The sequence below is a fragment of the Coloeus monedula genome, assembly GCF_965178545.1.
Source record: "Coloeus monedula genome assembly, chromosome: 2".
Lineage (NCBI taxonomy): Eukaryota > Metazoa > Chordata > Aves > Passeriformes > Corvidae > Coloeus > Coloeus monedula.
The window spans coordinates 99,932,223-99,954,578 of record NC_138782.1 but is presented as its reverse complement, the minus strand read 5'-3'; the positions used below and the strand labels follow the sequence as shown (position 1 = coordinate 99,954,578).

At 38.0% G+C, this 22,356-nt stretch overlaps 1 protein-coding gene across 2 annotated transcripts; it reads right to left on the bottom strand.

Annotated features, from left to right (window-relative positions):
• Window positions 1–1,544: 1,544 nt before the first annotated feature.
• Window positions 1,545–22,301, bottom strand: ACP1 (acid phosphatase 1). 2 transcript variants are annotated; one of them, XM_082302397.1, is made up of 6 exons: window positions 22,244–22,301; window positions 11,184–11,257; window positions 10,967–11,080; window positions 5,912–5,973; window positions 3,560–3,665; window positions 1,545–2,673 (listed from the first exon to the last, which is right to left on the bottom strand). In XM_082302397.1, exons 1-6 carry the CDS (start codon window positions 22,284–22,286, stop codon window positions 2,596–2,598), a joined length of 477 nt encoding a protein of 158 aa, XP_082158523.1. In that variant the 5' UTR covers window positions 22,287–22,301; the 3' UTR covers window positions 1,545–2,595. The 2 variants fall into 2 exon arrangements, with proteins under 2 accessions (XP_082158523.1, XP_082158524.1); XM_082302398.1 differs by lacking the exon at window positions 10,967–11,080 and adding an exon at window positions 10,798–10,911 and having other exon boundaries at window positions 22,244–22,299.
• Window positions 22,302–22,356: the final 55 nt, after the last annotated feature.

Genomic DNA, 22,356 nt, shown 5'->3' with positions numbered 1-22,356 from the left:
CATCTACATGAGGGTGGAACTCTGCTTCACTGTGGTTCCACTGACCAGATCACAGCCCAATACTTAACATGGGAGTTTAAAATGTTGTAAAGCTTTCTTTTTCTAGTAGGATACCCAAAATCTGGCTGAAGAAAAACCTTCTAGAAAATTTCCTTGTAAAAGGGAAATACCAACTTATTTAATGATTTAAGCAATTAATATAAATAAATTAAACCCATAGAAGCTTTCTCTAGATTTAGCAGAAGTCAGCATGCTCTGACAAAATACACCTATACTATAGCAGGTTTTTTTTTTAGTCTTAACTTTACTACCTAAAATATAACAAGCTGTGGGGGTGGGGGAGGGAGATAGAAGTTGGTTCTTTTTTCATTCAAAATTACATTTTTCATGAGTGGTATTTTGGATGTGTGAGCACTTAGTCATCTGTATGATACATGATTTGTATTCACTGTTTCTCTTTGAACCCAAATAATGGTTCTGTGCAACTGTCCTTCCCAAAGGCAATCCCTGTTCTGTATTCTGGGCTTCAACAAATTTGTATAAAATACCATAGTGCTCCCTCCCCTCTTCCATAAAAAACTACTAATTATAAAAATAAATCAACCAGCTTATTCCTCCTAGTAGAGGTGGTGAATTCTTTAGTCAATAGATTACTTGCTGAAAATCTGTCTCAAGGCTGAAACTTTTAAAACCTGAACTGAATTTAACACAATGAGCTTTGACCAAGTATCACTTTACAGGAAGATTCCTAAGCTTAGTGAAGGTAAACAACCATATCCTCTTATTTCCTTTGTTACCCCAGCAGCTCAAAGATAAAGATTTAAGACCTTTCAATCTTAGATTTAATATGCAAGAAACCATAGGCTGAATTCCTACACAGCCATGAATGGGAAAACACAAACCACCATGTTGTCTATCTTTTGAGTTATTTTACTTTCACTGGAATATTTGAAATGGTCATTCTGGCAAGGAGTAACATTAGATTATGCCCAAGTATTTCCACCACATTTAGGATATTTTGTCCCTAACTGCCTGTTACCTTCCGCCATTTACCTTGTCAAAACGTTCATAAAAGAAATTGAAAATAATTTTTCCAGAGTCAGTACTCAATCGGATCTGAAACACTGTATTACTCTTTGTCCCTGAAAAGTGAAACAGCTATTAGCTTGCAATTCCTAGTTTGTTTTTTAGAAGTCAAAACTGATGGTAATGCAATAATGCACAAAGATTCTGATTTCTGTATTTAAGTATTCCCTCTACCATCTGCCTTTTCTAAGCAGGTTCTGAAGTTTTACATCTGATTGAAATTTTTAGCACAAAACAGAAACCTCACTAACACAAACACATCTATTCTACAGCAGAAGTCCCAAGAAACTTAATCACCATTGTGAAGTCTGCAATACACACAGAGTGACACCAGGATTCCAAACTCCCCAATAACACAATCTTCTGTTGAAATCCATCTCTCTCCCAGAACGCTGAGCAGGTGACAAGCAGAGAGACTACAAGTTTGGAAGGCAGCAAGAGACAAAACCAAGGCTAAATAAGTAAGAAAACAAATTTTATAGATCCAGTTTTACAGACAGTGGTAATACTAGCTCATACCAATGCTGAGAATATTCAAAACAGGAAAATCATCATGGTATCACTTACATTACTGATCTCAGTACATTTACATGTCTAAGGCAGACAGGAAAGGTGATGTTCAGACGAGAAGGAGATAGATTTTTACAAAGCATTCAAATTTCATCCAAGAGCAGAACTCTCTACTTACTGGCCTTCTGCTAACTTAGTACTGTATTACAGATGGACTGTCTTTGCACTGGACTGTACTCTAAAAGAACACTTTTGACAGGCTGTACGATCTCCTGAGTAAATCTGGGAATACTGTCTGACCCTCATGTAGGAACTGGGATTACATGAAATATTCCATTATATTGCATGGACTTGAGTATTTTACTACTTTGAGAAATAAAATGTGATTTCACATTTCAGCTTTTATGCTGGTATGTCTTCTCCCCAAAGTAAATGCTGTGTTACATGTGCTTGTGTCAGTGTGGTAGGAACTGACCAGAAGACCAAAGGAAGACTTAGCTGGTTCTATGAGGCAGCAGATCTTTTAGTCTAGCAGGCTCCACATGAAACACCTTCCATCCAAAGGCTGCCTAATGATACTGGGATGACACACCAAGGTCATACATCAATTATTATCTCACTGATAACCATTGAAAGTTGACTGAAATTAACTCACTGTGGACACAATGACAAGACCTCAGTTCAGTCAGCATAGCATATAAGGAAGCAAGGTGTTACTTTTGCAGTGCTTGTGAGAAAGCACTGGAAGAGTTTACAGATAAATTTATCCTAAATTATATACTTTATTACTACACTGATGTGTGACAAAATGGTTGATCATGTAATCCAATTAAAACCTTTCTGTATTTTTTCATTAGATGACAGAACAGCTAAAATAGAAAATTAAACTAAGTATTGAATGTAGAGGCATAATTTTACAATTTAAATACATCAATCAAGTAAACTTTACACATTTCAGGAGAAGCTAATTATTTCTTTTAGAAATTGTATGATGAAGCATTAATGATACTTCTCCAAAAATGCTTTACAGCATCTAAGACACTGCTCATAAACAGTTTCAAAGTCCTTTTCGTTCCCCTAAAAGAGAAGAGAGGAAAAAGACTGTAAGAATAACAATACTGGCTAAAGAGAAAGTAAAAATTGCAGACTGGTTTCTCTGCTGTCAGTAATGGCAAACAACAGACATTAGGAAAAAATAAAAACAGTGCAAATACTTGGTGGCAGCTTTTGTGTAGATCTCTCTAGTCCGAACTCAGGAATTTCCACAGACAAACTCTGTGATTTTGTATTTAACAATCCTGCATGACTTTCCTTCACATATTTCTTCCACTCACTTTTGAGCCCTTTTAAGTATTTTCCTTTTTTATGCTCACACTAACCTGTCATGCTGAGCTTCACAGTTTAATGAAGCACTGCATGGGGGAAAAAAATAAACCAAAAAAACCCCCATCTTTTTATTTTGAACCTGCTCCCCACTAATACCATTTGATATTCTCTACTTCCTGGGTAATGAATAGCAATTCCTTATTCAGCTTTTCATATCAAGATTTTATAGAACCGTACTGCATCTTCATCCACTTCTGTTTCCTAAACTGAAGAATATTAGTCTAATTGTTTGCTCTTGGCTGGTATTAACCAACTTTTTTGACCACCTGTGTCCATGTCTTTATCTTTCCTGATCACATCCTCTTTGCAGGGAGGCTGATCAAACAGGGCTTCACCCAATATTAAAAAGATAGGTGCACTGCATTATTTAAATTTAGTAACTGTTATAAGCATAATAACATTTTCCTTTCCAATCCCAGTAAATATATCATTTTCTTAAGCCATTTTAAAAATGTTAACATTTCAACTTTGTATAACATCAGATTATATATCATATACCAACTGTGGGATCTGGGAAGATTATATACTACACAAACACAATTTTTATCAAGCCACCCAAAGAATTTCTTACACATACATAGTAAGGATCTTCAATAATAAGCTGTTTCTGTGGATCGTAAGTTCCAAGTAGCTCAATTTTTGCCTTGCAGTCTTTAACTTGGTTGCTTTTCCTGTTCAAATCTCTGTAAAAGAGAAAATAAAATTTTCCCGTGAATTTTCCTTCAGAGTTTTGGCATCAGCACAAGATGTTCATGATCTTTTCTAGACAAATAGGAAAATAACATGTCTGGACTCTGTCAATCCTGTGGACTCTATGCTGCTGCTTGTTTTTGTTTTTCTTGTGTGGGGTCTTTTTTAATTGAGTAAGGAGGACATAAACTGAATTCAGAGAATAAACAAGCAGTCAGGCACTTGACCCACAGCTTAAAAAAACCTTTGTAACAGTCAGTTCATCAGGTTCTTCCTCAAATCAATCATTAGTACTTTCAACACCCACCCTTAGCTTGTACTGAACAAAAAACAATGGAAATTATCCAGGTATTTGCCCAGAAGTATGAGTAAGATTCTCCTATCTGCTCAAAGCCAGTGTTTTAGACTGGTATGCTACAACTTCTCTCAATACTACCTCTATCTCATGTGAAATCTTACCACATTCAGTTAACAGAAAATGGTAAATCAGTGAACTACACCTGTTTTCCTTCTGATATACTGTAACATTTCATCAGTTGTCACATCCTCTTCCCTCTACATTGCGTCTCACTGATAAAACATTCTCATTTTGAGATGGCATTTTCCCTATTTGCTTAAAAATGGTCATCCGTTATCCCAAAGGCACTTAAAATGCACCTCTCATCATCTTCAGATTAAAGGCAGCTCAGTACTACCATTTTCACAATGAACTCCCAGAACATACTAAATTATTTTAACATTACACATCTCCATACCAAATCATCATTTTACTTACTCACCATTAAAAAAGGCAAAAAACCCTCTTGTGAATACTTAGTCATAACCATATCAGTTCTAAGAAATTAAATTTTAATTATTAATTCTGATTAAGAAATTAATTTCAGATAGTTTAGAAATAGCAGTGAGACCACGGTACTGTTTTTGCTTGAAGAAAAATCAGAGCTCCTCTATCAAGTTATTGTTTGAATTTACAGATTTTTCAGTAAATTCTCTAACCTTTTATTATTAAAAAAATGTCAGACCATCTTCTTAAAGGCTTTTGGCATACCACTTAATGAACAGAAGAGGGTCAGATGGGTCTGGTACTAAAGAAAAGACATGTCCCACATCTTCCTTTTCTGATATGACAAGGCATTCCACCAACATCTGGAATCAGCCTGCCCTCCTAGAGCTACAAATAGGCATTCCTAGGCAAAATGGCTGAACTCAGTGCAAGTTAAAGGCAAAACTTTAGCACAGCAGTAGCAATATTCCTGTCACAGTTCTGACGTTTCTTCTGCCCTAGAGCACATATCATATAAATTGTTAATTCAAATTTCTGTTTAAGAATTCAAGTGAAAATAGACAGAAGCCTTGTCACGTCATTGCCTGAGATGCTGCAATCAAGCCCAGTGTTACATACCCTTCATTCATGAAGACTGTGGAAGAGAGCTTATTCAAGACATTCTGGAAAATTCAACAAAATCATACTTATCTCAGTTAAGTGGTGCTGCTTCTATAAGACTTTATGTGCTACTAATAGGGTCTTTATTTAGGTTTTGTTGTTGGTTGTGGTGGTTTGGTCTGGGCCTTCTTAAACTAACTTTCCAATAGCCCTTACAAGCACTTTGGCACTTGTAGTTTATTAAAATTCAGCTCCTTAATCCTCAATATGTATATAATTGAGTAGAAATTTTGCTACTGATACCCAAATTTTTACACTAGGAAACTACTTAAACAGATCTTTCTGAAGTATGCTTAACTAGAGCACAGCTAACAATAAAACAATGTTTCCCCAAGCTAACAACCTTGCTTATTTCAGAGTTCCCTCTATTTCTATAAAAAAAGTAAAAAAACCTGCACCATATTTAATCCCTTCCAAGTTCCCAATTTGCCTTTTAACTGCCATGCAATTAGAAAAACAGATCACTTCAATCAAGACAGTAAGTACATCCTCATTCTTAATTATACAGGCATCAGCTGTATATAGCACAAAGTAACTAAATTTCCATGTCCTTAATCCTTGAGTGGCATGTATCACACAAATAAACCATTGAATTCTGACTCTAATTAAACTTAGTAGAAGTGAAGAATCCATCCATTAGCACATCATTCACATACATGTAAAAAAAAATAAAACCCAAACAAAGAAACCCCAACACAAGCTAAGCAGTAAAATGTGACATCTGTCTTCAAAGTAACTTGTGAGACATCACTGCAAGTAATCCATATGAATTTGTTCCATTTCTTCATACATTACCTTAGATTGCTCTCATCCATACAAAGTATATGATCAAAGGTCTGGAAATCCTCTTTAGTAATCTAGAAGTAAAAACAGGTGCTTTAGCCTACAAACTGCATTTGATTAATAAAAAGGGGGAAAAAAGTGTTTTCAAATTCTGTAGCTCTGATTTATTAAAAAAGACACAGGTGGAAAGAATAGAACTGCACCTTCATCAAATTTTACAATAACCTACAACATTTTAAATACACTCTACCATGATTATTTATCCATTTCTGCAAGTATTCCACAAGAAAACAAACAATCCAAGTCAGCTATTTAACGGGCCTTTTCTATTTTTTTTTTTCACATTTCATGCATCAACTTAGAACATCATTAAAAGCAACATTTCTAGTACTTTTCAACTAGTAACACTAAAGCAATTTCCAATCATGGGAACCACACAATAAAAACGGTTAGAAATAAAATAGAAAAATTACTTTTTTGATAGGACAACAAAAATGGAGGTAACCTGGAATCAGTTGCAGTACTTCCAATCTAGAAATTTGCCACTGCACAGGAAAAGATACCAAGTGAAACTTAAAGATGAAGTATGAGGGTATGACTTACAATCTCTTAAAAACAAATGCATCCACAGTATTTTAGCCCATGTAAATTCACAAAATTTGTAGTATGATGTGAAAAAATCTGGGACCTATTGTACATCTTCCTACCATCATATCATCTATTCTTTTCCTTTCTTGTAATTTATTGACTTCTAAACATGAATATAAATTAAATTCAGAGATCTGAGTTCAGTCATGTAGGCAAACATAGCAGATAAACTGCTGGCTTAAATATTAATGTCATCTTATTGTTATAAGGATGGCTGCAGATATTTGCCAGTTGTCATTTTATTTCACATTACGTTTAAGCCTAGCTCAGGGAAAAATCTTCCTGGACTCTGCCCAGAATGCTGGGATAAGATATCTGAAGCAGGTGTCCATAACGAGGATGAAGAAATGGAATAAAATCTCTAATATTAGAGTTCACTTTAAGACTGCACAGTCCTGTGTGAAGCATCATAGCCGAGAAACTTGGGAAGGTTGTTCAGAACAGGGTTTCTGGCAGGCATCTCTAAAAACGATGGGCTAGAGAAGTGAGTAAGCAAGTAAACAGCCAAAAGGCAAAACACATTATCCTGCAAGGCAGAGTTTTAACCTGTAAAAATTATTTATGTATTTAAAAAAAAAAGGTTTAGATGGCAAAGCAGACACTATTTTTTTTTTTTTTTTTTTTGTGCTGATGCCTTTTCCTGGTCTTAAAATCAAGAGTCAAACATGGTTAGAAGGGAAAAAGGGTTTTACCTCTGTATTTATTTTAAGGATCCTTAGGTGCACACATCCACGTCGAATGCATTGAAATGCACACCACAATGCTCACCCTCAAAAGATCTGGTACAACATTATAGGTTTTACTAATTAGCATAGCTATCAAAAATTCCCCAATGAGAGGCTTGAATGACCCCCCCCTCCCCAAGGAACTTTCCCCTGGATGGTTCTATCTTAGTTTACAGAATGTGTTCTGGAGAGGATTTTGGGGTCTGGGGCACACTGACCCCTAACTACAAAGCTTCTAAAATGTTTAGTCTCCTAGCTGAAGAAACAAGTCCAAGAATGTAGGAAAAAAGCACTAAGAATACAGAAGTTGTAAAAAGGTTCAACAGGAGTATAAAAGGAAAGATAAAAAATCATCATGGCATCAGTGCAAACAGCAAATAGATACTGATGAAGCTCCCATAAAAGGGAGTAAGAAAAGACAGACAGAAATTATCACCAGAATAAAACCATAAATGAAACATTACACACAAAGGGAATTGAAGGAGTGAGGTGTGTCAGGAGTGAACATGAAAAGAAAGGGTTAATAATGAAAACTAATACAGACTTGTTTATTTTTACTGTAAAAATATTTGCTGTATTCATGCAGTGCCTCTGACCTATGAAAAAGTATTTTTGCAGTGGAAATAGCTCTGTTTTCCTGGCAAATCTTCTACAAGCTGCTTCTGATTGCTCTACACAGCTGAACACTTGCCCCTGTGAAAATCTGAGGGCACGGATTTCTTTGTTGTACAGACAAATGTAAGAATAAACTAGGATCACTTGACAATGTGGCAGTTGACCACCCTATGACCACCACTAAACCAGTTGCAAATGCAGCCCTAAAACCAAGGTTACCATTTCACTTGTACTTTTAAGCCCTAACACATTGTCAGATAAAAAAAGCTTTCATTAAGCAAACTCCAGTAACTGAAGGTACTCCTCAAAACTATGAAAACTAGTAATTTGGGGGATGAAATTGAGGATGTAAAAATTAATGAACATTTTGAGAAGTGTAGTGGAGAGTTCAAGTAGTCAACTTTGGATGAAACTACACAGATAACAATAACTTTACATTTAAAAAATGCATATAACAATTACTAATTTATTAGTGAAACATTTCCCTTTATTTACAGAAGGGAAATCTCATTTTCTCTGTCTAAAACGCACAGAGAGGCAGTAATCCTCAAATTTATTCAGTTGTGAAACAGTGTTTAATACAACCTTCTTCTAATCTCAATTTCATATTTAAAGCAAATGGATGGTATGAGTCATACCAAAATCAATTTTGGCCTCAGCATGAATAAAAGTGAAACTGATTAAAACCTCTCAGGTTTGTGCATGAAGAATAAGAGCTTAGAGAATTTCATACAGCAACCCACCACTAACTAAAATGTTAACAACTTTATTTTATATATAAATATATACATTTATTTTTATACTTCACTTTTAACTTAGAAGTATAATTCACTTTTAACATCACTGTATGTGATGGTAGGACACAACCAATTTAATATTCTCTTTGACATAAACCATTCTTGTAGTATTGAATAAAAAAGAAATGCTAAATTACATGATTATCATAATTATGCAAAAAATTACATGAGAGAAGGTGCCTTTCACTGGGTGGATAACAGTTTTCCACAGGACTGAAGAGGATAATTGTACAAGGTACTTATCTTATGACAATACTTTGAAGGCAACAGAAGGTAAATCCCTACTCTTTATTTCTGCAGCTTCTGTATTAAATCTTCCTTAAGCTGTTCTGAAACAAGTGTCACACAAAAGTCTATCCTTAAGTTTGTCTCTAATAGTGAAACAAATACACTTCCACTTGTACTAACCTGACCACTCTGAAAAGTCCTATTCTACACTGTCAAGTACCTCTTTTTTCAGAAGTACTACAATACCATAACAGGTATGCAGTTCAGAGAATCAGCAGAAACCATATGAGAGAAGTTTGGAAAAAAAAATTTGGAGCTACATAGTTAACATCAGTGCAAAATGAACAGTTAGCTGTAGTTCAGGGATTTTAAGATCTTCTTTACAAAACAAACTATGTGTACTGGGATGATTTAGACAAATTTTCATCCTGTTAAGTCTTTCATTTTATTACCTCATTTTTAAATTTTTCTCTCCCTGTCTGTGTAACATTTTAGAGTCTTCTGATTGAAAAATCTCTTCATTTGCCAGAATGTATAAGCAACATTAAAGTGTTTTCATTCCTTCTCTGCCAAAGAAGGATACAAAGATCTGCTTCAAGACAGAGGATCAACTTGTTTTGGGTCCTTTGCTTTAATTTAACTGCTCATAAACCACTCTAGGAATACCCAAGACAAGTTCTCAAGTTTCCAAGGCATATCTTCTAAGAAGACAAACATGTCACACTACAGTGATGACTGAAACACTGACTGAATAGTTTCAGAACCATTTAGCTTGTATATTGACAAATAATGATGTTTATAAGCACTGATAAACAGTAAATCCGGACGTTGTCACAAGAAAAGACCACAATAGACTTTTTTAGTAACTATTCTAATAGTAAATTACTGAAAAATGTGAAATGGTGCTGGGCTTAATTCTGTTTATCATATAAACAGAGATTAATATCAGGAGAGGTCAGCAGAGGGCAATTGACTAATTGAGAAAATTTATTTTTGAAAGTCAAAAAACTAAACATGTAGTCTTTGAAAAGTGAAGAAAGTAAATATGACCTCAGTGAGGTCTAGAAAAATTCTGAAGGGAACAGAAATGTAAGATAATAACAAGACTGCTTGATCTTTTTGTCAATACAAAAACTAGTGGCGTAAACTCAAACTAAGTAAAGGTCAAGCCCTAAAGGAATATCTTATATCCAGAGAATAGTTAACTGAAGTAAATTATGTGCATTTATATGAGTGTCTGAATGATTTAAATAGATGCAGACACATTTACTTCCAATCTCTCTGGAATGCAGTATGGAAATACATGTTCTTTTGTTAACAGATACAATTTTAGGTAAAACTTAAAGGATTTCACTAAGTGGCAAACCTGCCTTTGACTTAAGAATGCTTCAAGGATATGTTTTCCTCTGAAGTTACCACCAGCTGTGCTACTTATCTTGGGTTTGAGTGCTTTCATTCTAATTTAGCACTCCAGATATTTTTAAAAGATCTTCATGCGAGTGCAGAAGCTTTTTGTGATGGATGAACAGGTATTCTACTTCTTTGTATATGAATATACAACTCCTTGCTGAAGGACGCATCACAGATTACTAGAGTAACTTAATTTTTAAAAGTATTTTAAAAATGCTCAAAATACTAAACATTTGGAGGCAGGATTTTTCTATAATGAAGGAACTGGTTCAATGCTTTCCCATTATACTTCCAATGAACCTTAATAACAAAAAGCTCCTGAAGCTCAACTAGAAGAGTTAGGCCACTTTGGAGTCCTTTAAAAAACTGCAGAGAGTATTTATTACTTGATGCTTATGCCCTGATCAAATGACTTCTGTGACTGCAATGGTTAGGGCATGGGTATGAATAAGAAAGAAAATATGCTCTCTTCTACCTGTCGTGCTTTATGTGCTGTCTCAATGCCATGATTTCTTAGACAGCTTAAAGCCCTTGAATCTGGGGAGCGCCCCACGTTCCAGTCTGAAACAGCAGCACTGTCTGTCCTCCACTGTAACAACAAAACAAATATATACACAGATTTAAAGAAAATTAAGGTACAGTACCTGCCTGGCAATATGATTCATGGTAATGCCATGCTTCTTCATGCAATTCTGTCCTCGATAGTCAGGAGGGCTTCCTATTTCATAGGCAGATGTCGCTGCACTGTCTATCCTCCACTACAGAAAAACAAATTTTTATTTTTATGTTTCTTTCCTCACTGCTTGTATTTCTAACTGGCTATGAGACAGTTATTTCTTGGAACAGAAATAAATAGCTTACCTTATGTTCAAGCTTTTCATCAGCTACAAGTTTTCGGAAAACTGCTTCAGCTATTGGAGAGCGACAGATGTTTCCTATGGAAACAAGAGATTCAAGTGAATTTTCAGACTATTGAAAATAAAAAAACAGTAATTGTGCAGATTTTTCAGCCCAGATCAGACTAAAGATTTTTATTTACTTAGACAGAATGCAGACTTTGTAAAAACCCGGCGTCCTGTGCCTGGGTTGGGGCAATCTCCAATATCAGTACAGACTGTGGCATGAAGGGACTGAAAGGAGCCTGGTGGAGCACCTGGGGATGCTGGTGGGTAAGAGGATGGATAAGAACCAGCAGTGTGCACCTGCAGCCCAGAAAGCCAATCATATGCTTGGCTGTACCACAAGCAGCATGGTCAGCAGGTCTAGGGAGGGGATTCTGCCCCTCTACTCAGCTCTCATGAGACCCCACCTGGACTAGTGCAGCCAGTTCTGGGACACCCAGGACAAGCTAAACATGGAGCTGTTGGGGTGGGTCCAAAGGAGGGCCACAAAGATGATCAGACAGCTGAGCACCTCTGAGTGGGAACTAAGGTTGTGCAGCCTGAAGAAGAACTGGGGAGATCAGATCTTACTGCAACCTTTCTATATATAAAGGGGGGGGGGGGGGGGTGTAGTGATAGGACAAGGGACAACAGCTTTAAACAGAAAGAAATGGAGAAAACTTGTATTGGACATAAACAAGAATTATTTTTTTTTTTTACAGTGAGGGTGGTGAGACATTGGAACAGGTTTCCCTGAGAAGCTGCAGTGCTCCATCTCTGGAAATGTAAAAAGCCAGCCTTGGATGAGGCTTAGAGCAACCTGGTCTAGTGCAAGGCATCCCTGCTTATGGCAGGGGGCTGGAACTAGATGAGATGATCTAGCTGATAATCCTCTCCCACCCAACTCATTCTAGGATTCTATACTATCCACTGGTCTCTTGAAATGTGTATTATTATAAGAAAAGATGTAACTTATTAAAATAAATAGGATGAATGCTGTGTAAGCACATCACTCTTCTCCTTTATAAGGGATATGTGATCACAGAAGACAAAACCATAGAATTTAAATGGCAGCAAAACTACAGAATATAAATGGCAGCATATTACTTTTATCTTTGAATCTTCCTACACACTGCCAAATTTCAACTAATACCACCTCCAAGTAATGCATGGAGAATCATGAATATTTGCCTGAATACTTTACTACATTACTACCTCACTATGAGCAAAACCTTTTGGACAACTCCAAAACACAGCCACCACCATTGTGAGAACATAGTGAAATGGCTGAACAACCTGTAGTAAAAATACTCTTGGTCACTGAAATCAAGTCACTACAGATTAACTGAGCCCTCATCAAGAGCAGCATCTAGAAACTAATTCTAACCCCCCAAAATTGAATACAATTACACAAGCTCTAAAAATATCACAGAAAAAAAATTCCCAACTTTTTTTGTCCAAAATACATAGGATTAGGAACAAAACCAAACATATGTCAAAGCTTAAGTGCTGTCAATCAGCCAGCAAACAGTTAAGGTATTTATACAAATACATAATCAGTCTTTCCTTCCAATGGCCTCCAACTGCACTAGCCACTTGATCTGACCTTATTTCAAAAATAACCTATTTCAACAATGTATTACAGTCCCATTAAAGACTAAAAATAATGGATCTACAGCATATTTGTTCTGAAACTGTAAATACAACTGTAACAATCTATGGTAGACCTCTTAAAATGCATACAGAAATTCATATTTGAAAAAGAACGAAGTGTCTCAACAAAAATAAAAAGCCTATTGAACTATTACTTTAACTCTTTCTACCTTTTTATCCTTCAGAAATTTTCAGTAACTAGATGGATACTCATAATACTTGATATATCACCCAGATGGCAGTAACTCATACACACAAATCTTCACTTTCCATCAAACAAAATGTGTAACTTTGCTCATCTCTAACTTTTGAGCAGGTAAGTATAAAAACCAGAAATGGCAAAACTCATCTCTGTACCCTTAAATAAATCACTCTCCTACTACTGATTAAATTCTTTCCAAATCTCAAACAGTAAAAAGAAAGAAAGAAATGCCCATGAACAAAGCTAAATTTCCATCAGCAAAAAGAAATTTTCACATGAGGCAGTTAATATCATTTTCAAACAAAACACCAAGGTAGATACTTCACTGCTAAAGAGAGAAGGTACTTTGACTTGGGCATTTAATAACTTGCTACCACACTCATGTCACCTATAAAAATCACAGAGGGAAGTGAAGGTCTGAAGCAACACAAATTGACTGTCAAAGATTTAGAGAACATCAAATCACTAAATGGCAAAGGGAACAGGCTAACCATTGAAAAACTGATCTTGCTGAAATATTAAGTGAGTTCTGATGTCAGTATATCTTCTTCCACGAGAAAACATACTAATACTATTTGAATTAGTTTATTTCATGCACAGAAATTAAATCAGTCTTGGGAGAAAAATAAAGCAGAAAAATTTTGGGGTTCCTTTTGTGGTTAAATGAGAAAACAGGTTAGTACTACTAATTATGAAAGTCTTTAAAATATGGTAATAAAGTAAAAAAAATAATCTCACTTCTTGAGTGAGTTAAGCATTAAACAATACAATTTCAAAACATGGTAACATACAGCACAAGACAGAAAATAACCTTCATATCAATGAACCCAATCCTTTGATATTGCAAGCATATACAGCACCGCTCCTCTTACATCAAGCTCCATTTTAAAAAGCATCATTATTTTAAAAGGCTATTCCAGATACTCATCTCATGTGGTAGCATAAGACCTTCCAGTTTCAACTTAGTATTTATTCCTGGAAGTCTCTGCTCATCTGATCTTGGTTAACATCAGTCTCTGTCTTTCCTTCAGCAGATACTGAACCCTTGCCAAGCATAACTGTGCTAAACTAACCAAACCAAGCTCCCAATCTCCTCATGAAGTTAACTGACCTTATCTAATCACTCCAGTAAAGTCAGATCTGGACTTCTTCTAGTTTGAATTTACTTTTCCTGAATACTGACAAGCAAAATGACTGACTACACTACAGGAAAAGTTTGTTCCAATTTTTTAAATAAAAAAATAAGTCTGTAATAGGTTCTTTTGAAAATAACCAGAGAACTTCTACAATCACCTTTGATTCATTCACGAGTATCAAATTTATGATTATAAACCCCTCCTTCTAATTTGTCCCTTCCCTCTCTTTCTTTGTTGTTTCAAATAGGTGATTTTTGAGTCTTGTTTCTAAACTATTATGTTCTGTTCCCATTACACCAGCTGTTGAGGCCATCCATTTCTTCCTGTACCAAGTTTTTTCTCTGTATGAATGATCCCACACAACTGTGTATGAACAGTAACTTTCATTACTACAGTCAACATTTCAGTAAAAACCAATGATTAATACTCTTGGTCCTAGTCATTCATTAACTAGCTCCCAAAATTTCAAAATGGTGTTTTTGAAATAAATCCCTCATGGCTTTTTCCATTTGTTTAACCTCCTGCTTTGTATGGATTGAATTGCTCCAAATTTTCACTCTTCTATAGTTTGCCCACTTCTTAAAATAAATATCATAAATACAAGCTTTAATTAGATCATATAAAATACCATAATGATTTTATCCATCAGCACCATTATCACCCTTGATTTAACATATTAACTACCACTTCTAGCAGTAACTATAAACTACAGTTGTATCATTTTTGAAACAAACACTTAACCCAGTTTGTGACTTGAAAAAATAATATCCTCCCTGATGACACATTTCAGATATTAACAGAGGTATTAACATTGTTAGGGAACTGCAATCAGCATTCAAATCTATTCTTGGGAACTATGGACAGAATCACAGAACTGACTTAACAGAAGCTCTTTTCCCCACATACTGTGCCATATTATTTTCATCCTAACCAACTTTTACCCATGCTACTCCTCGCAACTGCTTCATTCATCTCAAGATTGATGTAAAGCCCTATCTTATCCCACTGACATATGCAAACTTAATCCTTGTTTTCTAGTCACTTTTCTCACTAACTTCTGTCCATTTCAGACCCAGTTTTACATCCCGCATTGGTCTTCCGAGGTTTTGCTGAGGTTCCTCATAGATGTACAGTATTTCCTAAGTTATGGATTGACAGACATATTTGGAGAGTGAAAGGGGAAATTTCACAGAGTCACAGGGCACTTACCTTCCTCCTTGGACTTTAACCATTATTTTCGTTAAATGTTATCTACACCTTATCTTCACTACCTAACCTCCTCTGGTGTTCCTTTCTTCTTTGTTGTATTTCCAAGTGATCTGATCATGCTGGCTTTATGTAGAAGGTAGCAGTATTCAAGTTCTCAAAATCTCTATCTTCTCCCTTCATTTTTTTGCATTTCAAGTTCTTTAAGTTGTAGTGACATTTTCAATCATACAAAACTAGTGCCCAAGGTACCTAGAGTCAACCCACTGAAATTAATCCTACAAACATCTCCAAATACAGTGATTCAAGGACAAGGGATTTCAATCACAGAATCAGTATTGGAACCATTTTCTCACTCATTTTCTAAACACAAGGCCTCCAGTGACAGTGATCTAAACTAATGCTTAGTTTGGGTTCTTACTCTGGTCTCTGCACTAATCTTTGACCCATTCCCAGACAGAAAGGGAAGCTCTGCTTCTACTGATAGGAAAGATAACTTGGATCCATTTGATGCTCAGGTCCATTGCCCATCTCTGGGTATGTTGATCCAATCATCTATTCTCTCAGTTGTTTTTGTATCTTAACTGTTCCTTATTCAGCTCCCTACATCTCTCAGACCTTCCCCAAATGCAAACAAATGCTTTTCTCTTGTTCCTTTATTTTTCTGTCTGCCGTTAGTAACTAAAGCTTTGCTAGTTTTCATCCTCTCACATGTACAAACCTGATTTTTATTCTGCTTATCTTTCCATGAATGGTCACTTATCCAAGTGACTGGAATAATGTTTCCCAGCATCATCTGCATCATTCATCAGGTCCCCTTCACAAGCATTTAAAACTGACCAGTCACTTTATTCCATTCTGTACTCAAATTCCTGTCAGAACTTCATCACAAGTCCTAGTTCTTTCCATCTTGTCACACTCAGCATTCAATTACTTTTGTGAGGAACCATTCAAGACACTGATTTTAGTTCAGATTCTCTGGTCTTTGCATGTGTGTGTGTGTGTGCGCATGTGTGTGCGTCTCAAAAAACTTTCCTTGCAACAAGAATAATTATCCTGAATTATTTAACTGCTGGTACATTATGCTTTTCTAATCAACCCAAAGGTTCATCAGGAAAACACAAGTTTTCAACACATAAGCACCTAGCTGCAACAAGCAGACCTTAACATGTTTTAAGCATGTATCTTGTTTTTCAATTCCAAGATTACTTTTACAACCGTGCTTTCAACTCTCTAGTACTTCTGCATCATTTCTAAACACAGATTAAATAAGACACTGTATTCTTACAGCTTTATTACCAATACTGCATAGAAGAAAGATAAATTTTCCTTACACTTATCTAACATTCTCTTCTTTGTAAAAAAAGACATAATTTCTTTATGTCAACTTGCCAAGAATCCTCATTACAGCAACTGTTTTTCATGACTTCTTCAATGTCTTACCCAACCTATTGCTGTCCCATTCTGCAGCTATAAATAGCATTTTGTCCCATGAAACCTAGTATTTGGCTATATCTAAACAGATATGATGAATCATGACAACTGAACTGGGAAACTCAAATCACTCTGTAATTTTGTCTAGTGCCCTCATACCCACTAAGTTAGTTGCCATTTCAGAAATTATTCTATGCAGTCTGGGTCCCCAGGGAGAAGACTCAAAATCAGTGATTCACAACAAGCATTAATCTGCTGAAGACCCAGCCAAACCCACTTTGCTCAACAGTACACCCATCTTACAACTGTTCCTCTATCTATGGAGGAGATCAGTAAGCCAGTGCCTGCTCTAAGATGCCCATTTAGCTTGTCGTGTTATACTGGAGAAGTCATCAGAGAAAAAGAGACTGATTTATGTAACACAGAATCATATTAAGCTCATTTCTGGAGCTGAACTATTAATTACATGAGCTACGTAAGTGTAAAATGGACAAACTGCATTTTGATTCACCTCCACTTTTAATTATTTCTTTGCTTAAATGAAAAAAAAATTATTTTCTGGTGCCTTTTCATATGCTGTAATTAGGTATGTTGCTGGGTATTTCAATTATTTCTCAGTGATGAGAAACCCTTATCGCCAATGTATTTATGCACATTAACTAGATTGTATTTTGTTGTGTAATGAGTATATGCTTATTTCATCACAAACAAAGAACAGTCGATAGATATTTCAGTAATAGGTTTCTTTCAAAACAATGTAGAAAGCAAATGTAATTTTTCATGAAGGATTGTCCTTTCTGGGATCCTCCCTAGATGTGGCAAATTTTAGCATTAATGTACTGCATTAACCAGCAAAGAATACTACAGTTAAATGCAGCTCTAGAAATCTGTTTAGTACTCTTTTCAGCAATAATCTCAGCTATTATTCCTAATAAAATTTAGGAGAAAAAAAGTATCACTCTTGAAGAATAACCAAAAAAAATTAAGCAAACTTAAAGCAGGAAGAAGAAACAAGTTGCCTCCAAAATTTAACTGAAAAGAGTGTATATTTCATTGGAAAAAAAAGAAGTGCTTATCAAGTCAATTAGCTTTTCACACCACATATCACTAAGTTTTTTTTTATAACCCAGTAACACAGAAGAGGAAATTTAAAAACTATTTACAACATTTGATTAAAAAAATCCTTCCTATTAACATTGGTACTGACTTGGCCACCCTTTCCTCAGGCTTAATAATTTATATAAACTATTATATTACGTTACACTAAAAAGAGATCCTGCATTAAAACCTTGTTATAGTGCAAATCACCATTTTGGGCTTACAAACCCACATGTATGAATTGTTTCACAAAATCATAGTATAGGTTAGGTTGGAAAAGACCCTGAAGATCAAGTCCAACTGTTAACCCAGTCCTGCCAAGTCCACCACTAACCCACGTCCTTAAGCACCATGTCTGCGTGTCTGTTAAATACCTATAGAGCCTCTTCCAATGCTCTTGGGATGAAATTTTTCCTAACACTCAATTTAAACCTCCCCTGGTGCAACTTGGGGCCATTTCCTCTCGTCTCTAACTTATTTCAGGTATTGTAGAGAGTGGTAAGGTCTCTCCTGAACCTCCTTTTCTCCAGGCTAAACAACTCCAGCTCCCATAGCCGCCCCTCATCAGACTTGTGCTCCAGACCCTTCACCAGCTCCATTGCCCTTCTCTGGACACACTCCAGCACCTCAATGTCTTTCTTGATTGAGGGGCTCAGAACTGGACACAGCACTTGAGATGCAGCTTCACCAGTGCCGAGTACAAGGGGACGATCGCTGCTGCCTTGGTCCTTCTGGCCACACTGTTGCTGATACAGGCCAGGATGCCATTGGCCTTCTTGGCCACCTGGGCACACACTGGCTCACGTTTAGCTGTGGTTAGCCAGCATCCCCAGGTCCTTTTCCACAGGGCAGCTTTCCAGCCACTCTGCCCCCAGCCTGTGGCACTGCAGGGGGTTGTTGTGATCCAAGGGCTGGACCTGGCACTTGGGTCTTGCTTAACCTCATATCATTGGATTCGATTCAGCCTGTCCAGATCCCTCTGCAGAGCCTTTCTACTCTCCAGCAGCTCAACACTCCCACCCAACTTGGTGTCTGTGAACTGACTACAGTATCCCTCAATCCCCTTGTCCAGATCACTGATAAAGATACTAGACAGGACTGATCCCAATACTGAGCCCTAGGGAACCACTGTTCATAACCAGCTGCCAACTGGATGTAAATCCATTCACTGCTACTTTGGGCCCACAAATCCAGTTTTTTACCCAGGAAACAGTGCACCTATCCAAGCCCTAAGTAGCCAGTTTCTCCAAGAGAATGATGTGGGAAATGGTGTTGAAGGTTATAATGAAGTCCAGGTAGACAACATACACAGCCATTCTCTCATCCACTAGGCAGGTCACCTGGTCACAGAAGATCAGGTTGTTCAAGCAAGGCCTGCGCTTTCTAAACCCAGCCTGGCTGGGCCTGATGTCCTGGTTGTCCGGTGCCACATAATGGCACTCATGATGATCTGCTCCATGACCTTCCCTGGCACCAACATCAGGCTGGCAGCCCTGCAGTTCCCCAGATCATTCTTTTAAACCTTCCTGTAGATGAGTGCCACATTTGCCAACCTCCAGTCAACCTCTCCAGCTGACCAGAACTGATGGTAAATCATTGAATGGCTCGGTGAGCACCTCCAGCAGCTCCCTCAATGCAGGAAACATGGCTGGAAAGCAGCCTGGCAGAAGAGGACCTGGAGGTGCTGGTTGACAGCCAGTTGACAACAGTGTGCCCAGGTGACCAAGAAGGCCAGTGACACCCTGGCCTGTATCAGCAATAGTGTGGCCATCAGGACCACGGCAGTGATTGTCCCCCTGTACTCAGCACTGGTGAGGCCACACCTTGAATCTTACATTCAGGTCTGGGCCCCTCACTACAAGATACTGAGGGGCTGGAGTATGTCCAGAGAAGGGGAACAAGGCTGGAACACAAGTCCTGTGAGCAGCAGCTAGGGGAGCTGGGGTTGTTTAACCTGCAGAAAAGGAGGCTCAGGGAGACCATACTGCTCTCTACAACTGCCTGGAGACTGTAGACAGGTGGGAGCTGGTCTCTTCCCAGGCCATTCACAATAGGAGAAGAGGAAATGGACTCAAGCTGCAGCAGGGGAGGTTCAGATTGGATATCAGGAGGAATTTTTTCACTGAAAGGGTGGTTAAGAATTGAAAGGGAACTGCCCAGCAGGGTGAGGGAGTCCTTGTCCCTGAAGTGCTTAAGAACTAACTGGATGTGGCACTTAGTGCTATGGTTTAGTTGACAGATTGGTGCTTGCTCAAAGGTTGGATCTGATGATCTTGGAAGTCTTTTCCAACCTCAGTGAATCTGATTCTATTCTATGAATCTACTCCCCATCCCTGTTTCGAGTTCCAGGGGCTGGTACACAGAGACCAACTGGTCTTAGTGTTCAGGACTGAGGCAAAGAAGGCATTAAATACCTCAGCCTTTTCCTCATCCTTTGTCATTGTTTCCCCCTGCATCCAATAAAGGATGGAGATTCTACTCAGCCCTCCTTTTGCTGCTGATGTATTTACAGAAATATTTTCTTTTGTCTTTTATGGCAGTAACCACTTTAAGTTCTAGCTGCGTTTTGGACCCTCTAATTTTTCTCCCTGCATAACCTCATGACATCCTTTAGTCCTCCTGAGTTGCCTGCCCCTTCTTCCAAAGCTCATAATCTTTCCTTTCTTCCTTCAGTTCCAGCCAGAGCTCCCTGTTCAGCCAGGCCAGTCTTCTTCCACGCTGGCTCACCCTTCAGCACACAGCAACGGTGATTACCACTGTCTTCAGAACATCATGTTTGAGAAGAAGGATTCATATTAATTAAGATGTTTTTATACAAAAATATCTGTATAGACCACTAGCTTCCAAACACACAGCAACTGATAATCCCTTACTACAGGATGTTTTCCCTGGATTATTATTAGGGGTTGATTTTACTCTAAGGTAAACATCAGAACATATTTCCAAAACTAAACTCTTGGTTTGCTATTCAATTAATCTGCATGTCTCCTATTACAACAACAAAAAAACCAGTGAAAAGCCCAAAGATTAACTAATGGTTTTGCAACAAATGTGGCAAAATGCCAGGAAGTCATAGCACATAGGTAAGATTATAGGGGCTAGGAAGCAGATACTGTTAACAGCCCTCCTACATCAGAGCAGAGAGTCATCCAGCTTGTTATCCCCTGAAGAAACCAGAAGTTTAGAGAAAGCATATACAAAATGGGGTATGGCTCTGTAATCTATGTAGTTAAGTTAGCTATTTGCTAGTTGTCATTATCTTGTTTACCAGTAATTAATTGTCCTAAGCTTCAGAAAAGCATTCAAGTGATTTCTGATCCCATCTACACTTCTGTTGTCTGTGACTTTGCATGACAGGATTTATAACTTAAACATACAGAGTATCAGTAAAAGAAAGTTTCCTATGTCTTCACTTTGGTAGCCTTTCAAAAAAGTCTTACTCTTTTCACTCATTTTCATAACAGACCGCAAATTTCATTATTAGATCATAACAGATCAGCCCCCACCAAGTTCTTTTTCTTACTTAAAGTCCTAACCTTCTTTCCCTCTTTTCACAGTGGCTGTTACATTAACTTCAGTGGTTCTTGTTGTGATTTTCTCTCCCTTTCCCATGTCAGGTGTTCCCAACAGCAAACCTGTGGGCAGGCTCCCCATTCCCATCCCGCTCTTCCAGAAGCCAAGTGCTGCACAACCCATCTCAGAAAGCTGTTCAAAGCCACCTCACCGTGCTGCCCCCAAGCAACAGCCTTAGGTCAGAGCTGGTTTATGCCTATTTAGGTGTTGCTCTTCCCCACACACAAGCTTCGCGTTTGTCAACACTGGATTTTACTTCCTTCACCATTTCCTACTGATTTCACAGAATCACAGAACTATTAGGGTTGGAACAAACCTCTGGACGTTAACTAGTCCAATCCCCCTGGACTCTAGAGTCAGCTAGAGCAGATTACACAGGAACGCGTCCAGGTGGGTTTGGAATGTCTCTAGAGAGGGAGACTCCACGACCACCCTGGGCAACCTCTTTTAGTGCTCTGCCACCTCAACGCTAAGCTCTTCCTCGTTATTCCTATGACGAAAAGGGCGCAGGTGGATTCCGCTTTCTGCCTCCCCTCCTGGCTACCACTCCGGCCCTCCTACATAAGGGAAACCCGCGGAACCATACGAGGGCGGGACGCCTACAGCACCGCGGCGGGCCTGCCACACTTCCCCCGGTCCCGGCCCTCGCCTCACCGCGTTCCCACCCAACCCCGCCGGTGCCCTGAGCCGAGAAGCGGCGAGCGCAGAGCGGGAGCGGCCGCCCCTCGCCCCGCTCACCCAAGCACACGAACAGCACCGACTTCGCCTCCCCCGCCGCCATCTTCGCTGCAGAGGACCTCGCGACTGTCGCTCCGCCCACGCCTCGCTTTACGGCACCGGCTATTATAGGC

Excerpts from the sequence above, each read along its gene's own strand:
- ACP1 (XM_082302397.1), bottom strand. The coding sequence starts at position 22,286 with ATGGCGGCGGGGGAGGCGAAGTCGGTGCTGTTCGTGTGCTTGG. Across the intron at positions 11,081-11,183 it reads ATGAAAAGCTTGAACATAAG|TGGAGGATAGACAGTGCAGC; the intron begins GTAAGCTATTTA and ends GTTTTTCTGTAG. Across the intron at positions 2,674-3,559 it reads TTATTGAAGATCCTTACTAT|GGGAACGAAAAGGACTTTGA; the intron begins GTATGTGTAAGA and ends CTTCTCTTTTAG.